Source organism: Acipenser ruthenus, chromosome 2 (assembly GCF_902713425.1).
Source record: "Acipenser ruthenus chromosome 2, fAciRut3.2 maternal haplotype, whole genome shotgun sequence".
Taxonomy (NCBI): domain Eukaryota; kingdom Metazoa; phylum Chordata; class Actinopteri; order Acipenseriformes; family Acipenseridae; genus Acipenser; species Acipenser ruthenus.
In genome coordinates, this window is record NC_081190.1 from 33,959,018 (window position 1) to 33,971,641 (window position 12,624).

General features: G+C 38.1%; 1 protein-coding gene across 1 annotated transcript in view; it reads left to right on the plus strand.

Annotated features, from left to right (window-relative positions):
* The window catches only part of LOC117420520 (uncharacterized), a 34,237-nt gene extending 22,776 nt beyond the window's left edge, over positions 1 to 11,461 (plus strand). Inside the window, exons 11-16 of the mRNA XM_059007102.1 lie at positions 1,599 to 1,737; positions 2,338 to 2,482; positions 2,585 to 2,854; positions 10,092 to 10,238; positions 10,443 to 10,706; positions 11,208 to 11,461. Coding sequence (XP_058863085.1) covers positions 1,599 to 1,737; positions 2,338 to 2,482; positions 2,585 to 2,854; positions 10,092 to 10,238; positions 10,443 to 10,706; positions 11,208 to 11,357 — 1,115 coding nt within the window. The 3' untranslated portion in view covers positions 11,358 to 11,461. The remainder of the gene's footprint in view (positions 1 to 1,598; positions 1,738 to 2,337; positions 2,483 to 2,584; positions 2,855 to 10,091; positions 10,239 to 10,442; positions 10,707 to 11,207) is intronic.
* The last annotated feature ends 1,163 nt before the right edge of the window (positions 11,462 to 12,624 follow it).

Here is a 12,624-nt window from a genome sequence, read left to right on the forward strand (position 1 = left end):
AAGTGACTTGCTCAGGGTCACACAATGAGTCAGTGGCTGAGGTGGGATTTGAACCTCCTTGTTACAAGCCCTTTTCTTTAACCACTGGACCACACAGCCTCCTATATATCTCAGGGTGCATACATTAATACATCTTTGCTTAATTTGCAATGCACAGACACCCAGAATATATGCATGTTCATGTGTTTCCCCATCCAAAATTACAACATGGAGCTTGATTAAGGAATGAATAAAAGTGACTATATGTCAGTTTTATGTTTTACCAAGTTATAACCAAAAAAGTACTTCTTCCTGGTATTTAAATTTATTTTTTATTTGTATGACATACTTTTGTCGGTAGCTTTAGGAGTGCAAAGTAACCAACATTTGCTGCACACTTGCAGTATAAATCTTCATTTGGCAATGTAAAGTTAACTAGTACAAAGGGGAAAAGTAATTAATTTTCCATTGCGGTTAGGCTCACTGTAACATACTAGTAAGTTTCATTGAAGCACTTTTTAAAGCTGCTCACAGACATTGGAGTCTCCCGAAACTAGCTTTAACAGGTTTACAGGGGGAGCCCCTCATTACAAAGAACATGTCACATGCTGCTATTACAAGATAGCATTTCCCCTCACCGTGCTCATCCCACATCAAAGTAGCAGACCAGCAATATCATGCTAAATGTGCCCCTCACTAAATTCTTGCTCACCTCCACATATTCAAAAGGTTCCAATGTATCCAGGCCAGGATATACAGTATGTATGTTTCGCATTAAGACATTTAGAGAGAGCTGGGAAAGTCACTTGCTGAAGGATAATGACCACACTACTTGTATTGACTAGTTTTCATTAAAGCCGATCGTTGGTAAAGGATGCTTGTTTCCAGGAAACAGTTTTATTTTTTTTTTAAGCACTGGTATGCAGTATTCTCACATTGTAACTACTAAAAAAAAAAAAACAACAACAACCCTCTCAGGTATATTCTTTAGTATTATCCCTTATGGAAAAAAAAACACATATTTTAAATATGTGGTAGAAAAGTATGATACTGATATATATCCCATATATTTTAAATATATAAAAAAGGGGCCAATTTCTATATATGAAAAAATATAAGGATCATACTTTTCTACCATATATTAAAATATATATTTTGTTCCATAAGGGATAGTATTATCATTAAAAATATATATTATTTCCATTGCTCTAGTGTTACATAAGTGATTTAGTTATTATTCAAATGTTTGTATTTGCTATTTTTTACATTCAAAAAGCATCTTCAGAGTACCCCAAATGCATCAACCACTCGCAAAAGTCTTTGGTGTGGTAGGTCACTTTTGAACCACTTCCTTTGAAGTTAGACACAGGTTTTTAAAAAGAGGTGCAGAACTACCTGTTACTTCAAACCAGCAACATGAAGCTCCTAACTGCACTCTCCATTCTTTTCTTGCTAATCCCAGGAGGTATGTTTATTTGAAATGCATTTTATGATAAAACTGTATAGGTCAATTTTACAATGCTAGCAGTTATATTTGATGATGTCAGCAATCCAAGCCACTTTTTCATTGGTGATAGTTATTACTTATCATGTTACTTTCATATTATTTCTGTGTTCAGATGTGTGCATGGAAATCATTGGTGGGAATGAAGTGAAACCCCATTCAAGACCCTTTATGGCTTACCTGAAAGGGAAATATCTATGTGGTGGAGTTTTGATTAAACCAAACTGGGTACTGACTGCAGCACATTGTTTGGAGTAAGTATTCACAAAATACATGTGCATCAGTATATATTTAGCATGATTCTTGCGGGTTAAAAGCTTCCATTTACAATTCCATAGTTTGTTTTAGTTAAGATGCTTTGACTAGAAGCTTTTTTTTTAGGTGCCTGGCACAGATATGAAATGTAGACTGGGTCAGTTAAAGTGTCTTCATATTAGTTAGCATCTAATACAAAGCAGTGTATTGCCAGACAGTACGACAGGCGATAGATTGTGTAATAATCCTGCAGTTCAGATTATAGCCCAATGGAATCTGAAGAGTTTATAGGAGGTTAGGTAAAAGTTTGGTGAAAATTGCTGCTAAATCAAAGCAGTTATCATGTTCACAATGTAGAGCCTCACTGACACATTTAGCACATAAGAGTCCCCATTTTCTGAAGGAGGACCCTAAAAATGAGTTATATTAGAGAAATTGTACTTGCAAATGTTTATCAGTTGGTAAATATAGAATTAAAAGGTTTGATCATTTCACAGCAATGACTAGACAGCTGTGCATGTGTCTGTTTTATCAATGTGTACAACATGTTTCAATTTATAATCTATGTCTGTAAAATATATGTTTTTTTTTTAATGAAGGAACAAAACAAATCAGGTTGTGGTTCTTGGTGCTCATTCACGTTTAAAGAAAGAAAAAGAACAGCAGACGTACAAAATCAAGAAAGCAGTTCCCCATCCTCGCTACAACAATAAGAACTTGGATAATGACATCATGCTACTCCAGGTACTTGTTTCAATAAATACTGGCCTTGTTTAGGGAAAAAAAAATCATATTTTGCTAAGAGTAGAAAAAAAATAAATAATACATTTGTTTTCAATATTACAGCTGGATGGTAAAGCAAAGCTAAACACTTTTGTATCTATTCTCCAAATACCTACACGTGGAGATGATGTCAAAGCTGGTACCAAATGTGAAGTTACAGGATGGGGTTTAACTAAGAATAAAGGAAAAGCTTCGGACACACTCAGAGAAGTGACTGTCACTATTATAGACCGAAAAACATGCAGCGGCCCTGACTATTACAACAACGAAATACAAATAACAAAGAACAACCTTTGTGCTGGAGACAGCAAGGGTGGAAAGGATGCATGTCAGGTAAGTTCCATCGTGCAGTTTGGACATGGCTACGGCAATTCAGGGATTTGCCAACAGGTGGCAATAATGAGTTCACTGCTTTTACTATTAGGGTTTGATATGCAAATGAGTGGTTCTTAGTTAAATGAAAGTTGTTGTGTTCTTTTCCTAAAGAAAATGGGAATTATGAATAAATGAGGTTCAGATTACTAATGAAGGTTAATAGTCTTAAGCTTGGCCGCAGGTGTCTTTGTACTTCAATAAACTGCTGTGAAGTGGTTTACCTTTGCCGTAAAATAATGTCTGTGTTTTCATGCAGAACACACTAGAATATTTTTTTAACAAAGGACAAAGGCAAAAGGAACATTTTAGATCATTATTTAACAGTATTAAACTAGGAAAACCAGAACAATACCCTGCTCTTCATTTAGCACTGCCATTTATTCATAATTGAGACTGTTAAGACATGTATTTACCTCTCGACTACAGAGCTTGGTCTTTAGTTGAATGGTAAGGCGTTCGTCTTTGACCCATCTGGTTTGCAGTTCACGTCCAGCCCTTGCCTTTCCATTCAATTAATTGGGCTGAGAGGCCAATTCATTACATCATCCTTATTAGAGACCAATTCATTACAGCATCCAATTCATTACATCATTCTTGGATAATTACATCATACTACTTTAGGTACTTGTTCTAAGGAATATTGGCTCTGCTTTATGCTCTAGTTTTGGTGTGTATATAAAGGAAAACATGCATTGTAGGTGTCATTTCGATATTTTTATGCCTATTACTTTTAAGATGCCATACATTCTGAAACATAACACACAAAAAGTTTGGAGTAACGCAGAGCCCAGAACCCTCAAAGTCCATGGGTGAGCAACGATTAAATAAGATAATAATAACCAACAATAAACACTACACTGCTCATTACAGAATTACATTGCAGGTTGCATAACATCAAACACACAAATATAATACAAATTCAGTGTAAAACAATAAAGGTATATGTGACAAAATGGCGCACTAATGCTTTTCTTTACCAAAATGCTATTTATTGAGATCCACTTGAATTACTTGGGATATATGTATCTGATATTTCAATGAAATGTCTTATCTTTTATTCTAGGGAGATTCCGGTGGACCATTACGATGCAATGGTATCTATAGAGGGATTGTTTCTAGTGGTATTAAATGTGGTCTCCCTAAAAGGCCAGGGGTTTATATTCATCTCACAAACCAGTACCTTTCCTGGATTAAAAAAATTACAAAACGTTAATTCCACAAAGCTGTGTTTTTTTAAAAATACATCTTAAATGATAATTAAAAAAACATAATACCTTGCTTTCTCACGTCTCCTTTTAAAAATTAGGCAAATAAAATGTAATGTTTTAAAACTTGAGTTCATTTCTGTTTGCATCACATATATTAATGTTTTTGTATGTTGCATACTCACTTCATACTCGTTCCATTTGTTTGCAATGAACATCATGTATCACGCTTGCTAAATTTCCAATAAAGACTTTTACAATTGCTCTTATCCAAGCAACAAACTTTTAATCTGAATTCAATGTGTTTGTCCCTTCTATTTATTTATTAAATTTTTTTCAGGAGAAACTTTACATATGTAGAAAAGTACAAGAAAGATTGTGATACAATTAGGGGACCCTACATTTTCAAACTCCTGCTTAAATATAACAAAATACTATGTTTGTTAACCTGCTCCTGATTTTGATTTCATTATACATGCATTTCTTCAATAAACATGTGAAAATGTTTACCCCAGACAAAGCATATACACAGAGTCTGCAACCTAAAGGTGCTAAAAAGAGCTTCTACATGCTCAATTGGATTGAGGTCTGGGGATTCTGGTGACTAGAGAAGATGCTTGCAGTCTCGGTCATGCTCCTAAAACTATTAGCGCTCAATTCTGGTACAGTGGACGGATGCATTATCATCTTGACCATCAGGGTACAAGTGCAGCATTGCTGGGTGGACTTCTCCATATTTGAGCTATACCATGTGTGCAAAAAAGCTTGAATCAAATCTCATTGGACCACATCATCTTCATCCAATCATCAGTAGTCCAATCTCTCATTTCCGCACACCACTGTAGCCTATTTTCTTCTTTGTTTTAGCAACAGTGACTATGTTGTTGATCAGCTGCGTGGTTCTTCTCATGGTGCGGATAGAGATTGGTGTGGGATGCACTGCATTAAACGTTTTTGTTATTTGATCTATTATTTGACAGCGGTCAGATTTGCCAAGCCTCACAAATTGCTCCCACAGCATCATATCACATGACCAACCAAACTTGCATATCTAATTCAGGGAGATGCCAAATCCAATTGTGGACAGGTCCAAATAAAGTGGCCACAAGTCAGGCATCATAGGCAATATCATGCATTATGCAGATTAAGATGTTCTCTTTTTAATTGGACAGCAACACTCCATCGACTACCTGCAGCACAAAAAGAATATTCAATTTGTTGAAGACATTTCTTAAAGAAATAAAGAATCCAATATTTGAGCATAGCTGGTGAAAATCTTGATTGGCTGTCCGCTATACGTTCAAATGTGAAGCATATAGCTAAACATGATTTGTTGAGCTAGACACAATTGAGTACAACCTCTCGAGACAAACCAAACAACAGCCACATATACACTTTATAACTGACTTAATATTTCAGAGGAAACTATTTTTTTTAATTGAACTTATAATACATTTAATATTAACTTGAATACAGCCAAAAGCTGACAGCTACTAAATATAGAATATTTAGTAATCACTGCACTGTATATGAAAACACCAAAAAGGTAGCTTAAGTTACAAACTAAAGGGGTAATTTAATTGAATATTAATAGATGTGTGTACATGTTCTAGCAGAGAATTAAGGAAGGTTGTTGTGGATTGAAGATCTTGTCCCACAACCCAGTTGCCTATCCTCAATTCACTGGTAAACTACAAGCGTGAATACATTATTACTTAATTAACAATGATGTCTGACTTAAGGGACATCCTGTATATTTAATTTCTACCTTTCTCCATCATTCTCTATTGCTGTTTTCGCTTAGATCCTGCGACAGGAAGCAATCCACAGTTTGCAGGCTATCAGCACCCCTGTCATAGGAGGACTTGCATAAACACAACTAGTGATGAACCTAATGATCCTTGTGAACCCGGTCAGATGAACCAGCGTAAGAGAGAAAAGAACCTCAACGGGCACTAGCCTGGAGTTAAATGGCCAACAGCTTCTGAGAAAACAGAGTGGGACACAGTAAACACGGATCTCTGTTTTGCGTTGGAAAGGTTAGGTGGAATAGTCGAAAAGAAGCTGGATAAATTTGAGGATACCATCTACGCATATGGAAGCGAGAGGTTTGGAGTTGAAAAAAGAAAGGAGAAAGTACAAACTATTCCTGTAAAGTCTAGACGGCAGCAGGAGGTTGAGCGCTTAGTTAGAGAAAGGAGGCAGCTGAAGAAGCAATGGAGGAGAGCAGAACAAAGTCAGAAGGAGTCACTCAATCTATTACAAAGGGTCATAAAAGATAAACTTGCAACATTGTGTATGACAATCATGACTATAACAGTAGCCTGCACTAATCGGTTATTGGGCAAACTAATCCATAACATTGAATGGGCACGAATGCAATTCAAGCCCACTAAGTCAAGGAGCATCTCTATAATTAAAGGTAAAGTAGTGGATAAGAGGTTCTACATTAACGGTGAGGCAATACCAACAGTGTCTGAAAAGCCTGTGAAAAGTCTTGGGAGATGGTATGATGGGGACCTAAAGGACACAGTTCATGTGGGAGAAGTGAGACAACAAGCAGTGCAAGGGTTGAAGAGCATAGACAGCAGCGCTTTACTGGGCAAACTTAAACTCTGGGACTTTCAGTTTGGTCTACTGCCAAGACTTCTGTGGCCACTCACTGTGTATGAGGTTTCCTTGACAACAGTAGAGAAGCTGGAAGTGCTAATCAGTTAATATGTCAGGAAATGGTTAGGATGTATGGTAAAGGGATACTGCAGCTGCAAGTCTCAGCTCTAACTGAGGAGTTTAAGTGTGCCAAGGTTCAATTGGAATGTGTGAGGGAGGCAGCACCTGTGTTGAAAACTGGAAGAAAGTGGGCGGCAAAAGGAAGCTGTGGAAGATGCAAAGGCTGCCCTTCGTATCAGTGATATCATGGGGCAAGTACAGCATGGAAGAGGAGGCCTTGGTCTCACTTCAGCTCCTCCTACATGGCACAAAGCAGCCCCAGCTGAATGGAGGAAGCTGGTAGTCAACGAGGTGCAAAAGCAGGAGGAGAGGGTGAGGTGCGTAAAGGCAGTTTCCCAGGCCAAGCAGGGAGAATGGACGAGATGGGAGAGTGTGGAACAATGCAAGATCGGCTGGGGAGATCTATGGACAATGGAACAGAGCAGGATCAGTTTCCTCATCAGGTCAATATATGATGTTTTCCCATCACCACAGAGCCTTAATCTATGGGTAGGAGAGGATCCGTGGTGTCCGTTATGTGTCGTCAGCTACATTAAGGCACATTTTGACAGGGTGTAAGGTGGGTCTTAGCCAAGGACGGTTTACTTGGCGTCATGACCAGGTGCTGTGATGTTTTGCATTAGCATTGGAAGACAAAAGCAGCATGACCAACAGGTTGCCACCAATGCCAGCAATATATGACACACGAAGAACAACATCCTCCGTCCAGGGGAGCAACAGCCAAGAAAAGGTATTAAAACCAAAACTCATCTAGGACAACTGGAAGCTCCTAGAGACTGGAAAATGCTGGCAGATGTTTGACAATGGCCTATTTTCCCACCTGAGATTGCCACCACTAACCTTAGACCTGATATTGTCTTGTGGTCTGGATCAGCACACCTTGTTCACCTGGTAGAGTTAACAGTGCCATTGGAGGATTCTGTGGATGAGGCATTTGAAAGGAAGAAACTTCGGTACGCTCAACTAGCTGCTGAAGTGAAACAGCGAGGGTGGAGAGTCCAGGTTTACCCAGTGGAGGTGGGTTGTCAAGGATTTGTGGCACACTCCATACCCGGTTTCTCAGAGACATTGGATTCAGTGGTCAAGAGTTGCGATGCATAGTGAAGAACTTATCTGCAGCAGCAGAGAGGAGCAGCAACTGGCTCTGGTTGAGACAAAAATATTCTGGTTGGGGACCTCAAGCACAGTAGCAATAAAAAAAAAAACGTTGATGTAAAGGAAGGTAAGTAAGCTGGGCTTAGTTGAGTGGTGGACAGAGGGGGGTGATGCTGGGACACCAGAATCACTGTCGAACCCTCTTAAGATGTCGTGGGCTAGTTGACGAAACACCAAGGATGGAAGGTGCCCACTTGAAGACCCCAGAGAAGCACCCTACTTAGCTCAGTCCAGAAGGTTGTCATGCTAATGCACTAGGGAGGCCGCACTGTGGTTGATCCCTGGAGCCAGCATTGCAGCCGTTGTGTGTGCTGATGCGCCAGCAAAATAGTCTGATCCCTGGAGCCAGCATTACACTTCAGCCATCAACACCAGACAGAAGGATAACTACGTCATCAGATGGAAGGAAACGCAGATGGATCACTAGTTTACAGTAAAAGAAGCTATGTCTTAGTTGGTGCTTATCTTAGCGAGAGCTAAGTCCAATATCAGAATGAAGCTTTAACACCTACTCTTATATAATGGAAATCATTTTTAGGCCTATTTACTAGGCTTACCAACAGTGTTCTTTTTTTAAACTCTGAGGGCTGCTACTAGGCTGGGGATGAAATAGATGAGTCATAGAAAAGCAGCCATTGGTTACTGGTACTGAGAAGAAGAGTCGAAGCATGTAGGAGTTGTAATGGTACCTGGGAGTTAGAGTACCTGGGAGTTATAGGGCAAGAAATAGCAGAAAGTGCTCTTCTTTAGATAGGCAGGCGTAATTGCTACAAAATTTTTAAAAAATTGTATTGGTAATACATATTAGTTAAGGTATATTGAACTAATGTAACAGCTGTCTAGGGGACAGCAATTAGCCAGGCCAGCATTTTTGTAAACCTTAATATAATTTTACCAGGCCACACAGGCTTCTTTGAATAAGTGCAGTTTGATTCATTATGTCCTCAAAGTACTGTATTCGGGAAATTGTGTTAAAGTGTTTATCATGTTATCTTTAAAAATGATCATACAGAGATAAACTAGCAGTATCATCTTAAAAACCACATCTTTAGATTTGAAATGAAGAGCCAGAGTGCTATCTTCACTATTGCAATCATGAAGCTCCTACTTGCACTCTGCACTGCAGCCACATTTTGTTTCTTCTTTACTCCTGCAGATAAGCCTAATTGAGATACATTAATAAGGGTTATTAGATAACTATATTACTGTGTCGACTTTGTGTGTCATGTATAATGCATGGAACTGTGAGCTGATGTATAACTTTGTAACCTTGGTCAATGTAGGTGAATGCATGGACATAGTTGGAGGGGATGAAGTTATTCCCCATTCAAGACCTTTCATGGCCCATCTTAATGTTGAATGTGGTGGAGCATTGATTAAACCAGACTGGGTGCTGACTGCAGCACACTGCTTTACGTAAGTTTAGTCCATAACTGACAGTTTGCAATTTGCAGGCAAGCCTAGGCACTGAAGGAACTCAACTGCTTTTAATATGAAGATGCAGACACCTGCATGAATGTATAGCTTAGTAAATTAACAACCATATCTTCTAATAGTTGCTGTATACAGTGTGGATTCGGGAAAACAGTGCAGAATTGTCTGGAACCGGTTTCATAGAATGTTTAATATATATGCTCCATCAAAGTATTTTCAGGACTGACAGTTAATCAAGCTTGCATGTCATCACAAGCTTTACTGATCTCTTTGCATCTGAAAATGCTCTTCTCATAGCATGCCTGATGTAGGCTACAGTACTGTACTTAAGGTGTGAATGAAACTGGTTCCATACGCCGTCAACAGAGAAACTGCATATCCACTTCCACAAATACATGAAGTTTTCTTCATTATAATTTGTTTATACACCTCATTTGCACATTTATATGAGTGGATACCACATTTCTGCAATCATTCTGAGAGGTACTTACTCAAATATTGTTTTTTTTTTGCTCATCAGTTCTAATATAATGCAGGCTAGCCAAAGTATACTCCAAGAATTGCACTCTTCATTCCAGGCACTAAATTGTTTCTTAATACTATTCAAAATATAGCACATTGTGTTCCATTGCACCATTTGGATTTACATCCTTGTGTTTGTTTTATTGGAGAGCAGTGGTCGTCTAGCCCAGGTGACCCTGGGAGCTCATTCACTTTCAAGTTATGAAGAAGAAAAGCAGACATTTCAAATCAAGAAAAAAGTTAAACATCCCCGATACAACAACAAAACTACGGATAATGACATCATGCTTTTACAGGTATTATTCATTAAAGTCATGTTAAGTGTGCTAGAAAATGCTTTACAGTGTTTGTATTTTGTGGTTTAAAGAAGCTGTCTTTGTATTTTCAGAAACTTAGCTTACTCTGTCTTATATATATATGTTGTCTGTAAGCTATATTAAGTCTCACAGATTCCAAAAATAAATATATAAATAATCTCACTTTTTTTCTTATTCAAAAAGCTGGAAGGTGAAGCAAAGCTGAACAAATTTGTATCTGTCCTTCAACTTCCTACCTCTGGAGAGGAAGTGAAAGCTGGTACAGGTTGCAGTGTTGCAGGATGGGGCTCCATGAAGTTCAACGGACAGTATGCCGACAAGCTCAGAGAAGTAAACATCACTGTCATAGACAGAGAACTTTGCAACAGCAATGACTATTATAGGAAGAGAATAACAAAAAACATGATGTGTGCTGGAGATAAAAACGGTGGAAAAGATGCATGTCAGGTAAGTGCTCCATCATGCTGTTTATATTCACAGGTGCAAATGTGTCTAGAGGAGGATGACACACCAGGGCTAATTCTACAGCATGCCTATTCTCTAATGGCATAAGTAAAGAAATATAGAAGCATATTCAAGATGTTTTTAGATGCAGGGACAACGCCAAAGATAATCATGTCTATGAACACATGTAGTTTCCTCCTTGACTTATTTGTTTTGATGATGTACAGCACGATAAGCATTTCTTTAAAAAAAAAAAAAAAATTGCAAGATATTTTAGAAGTTCAAGAAGTGTATTTGTGTCACGGTTCAATTAATGTTCTTCTGTTGGTCCATGTAAACTGACACATTTTTTGGAAAGGTTTAATCAAGTTAAATGTCCTTCACTTTAAAAGCAAAAGGTTTTATACAGTTAAAATAGTTATATTCATTCCACACTTTAAAATAGGGCCCAACAACAACATGTCACGCAAAACCTTTTTTTAATGTATGTTTTTGTTATTCTAGGGAGATTCAGGTGGCCCATTACTATGCAATGGTGTCTACAGAGGTATTGTTTCCTTTGGTGCAGAATGCGGACTTCCTAAAAAACCTGGGGTCTATACTCGTCTCACAGAGGAATATCTTGTATGGATTAAAAATGAAACAACATTTTAATTGAAGATGTGTTTCCTGTAAAACAAGCCAGAACTGATCTGCTTCAGTTAAAAGTTTGCTAGACTAACATCACATAGCCTATATGTTTTATGCTTTTGTTTCGGTATCATCATGTTATTTTAAATAAAAGATGTGTGTAGCATTTGTCAATTTTTGCCAATTATTGATGTCACTTTTGATCTGTGAGGCAAGCACCATCACAATGTACCAGTAAATAATGCATTTATAGAGCATTCAAATGTTTCTTTGATTCCCCTTTATTATAAATCATATACAATCTAGGTCTTAGCACACATATGCATAGGCCAAACAGATTCTAAATTCACGTGCCAACCAGGAAAAAAAAAAAAAAAACTGTCTATGATTTAAAAATGTATAGCACAATATAATGCAGTGTAACCCTTAACCTGCCTCCCTGCAACCCTTCCACAGTGGGTGTAAGAAAAGTCACGACAGGTTAGTTACAGGGAGACAGGAGAATGGTTAAACTCTGGTGTATCAGCTGCACTTTAGTCAAGTTTGAGAGCTGTATCGGGGCCACTTCAGTGCTTTTACCATCTGCTTTTAAAAAGACACCAGGATGTGTGACAAACAGAAACCGATAATCAAAGTAAATCTATACAACAAGAACAATGCATTAGTTATTTGCTGTGATATTTCCATACCAACAGGGTGTTCTACCAAGAAGCAGTTATTGGATATTGTGAGCGTTTAAGGTTTTATCAGAGTTTCCAGGAGAAATTAACATTAGCTCCCCCCTCCTCCCCCCATTGCAAGTTCGTGTTCAGCACATTGTTCTCTGACTCACCCCAAACAGCCTGTAGTGCTGACTCAAACTGCGGATGGGTTTCAGTATAGGCAGCTTTCATGTCTTTGCTAGATAAGCACACGCCCACAGCAATAATGTGCCAATAATTCAGCTTTGATACCCATTAGGTTGTTTTGGTATTACTCATTAAACCAGAGAAATCAACAGACGTGTCAAATTAAATGACAAGGTCAATTACAAACACATTGATATTGAGAATGGAAATAGGGTACTAGAACTGCATAATTACAGAGTGTGATGAAAATGATTTTACAATCTGTCAGAAACTGCACTACTCAATTTACCTAACAATCCTATCACTTTTTCATTCACTTGCTGACAAGCCCTCCTGGGGTTTGCGTAAGAGAGCAGTTCAGATAAAGGTAGCTCTACAGTTGTTTTTTTTAATCTTTTTAACCTTGTCCTAATGGTGTTCCTCTGTCCACTTGACGTGTTTAA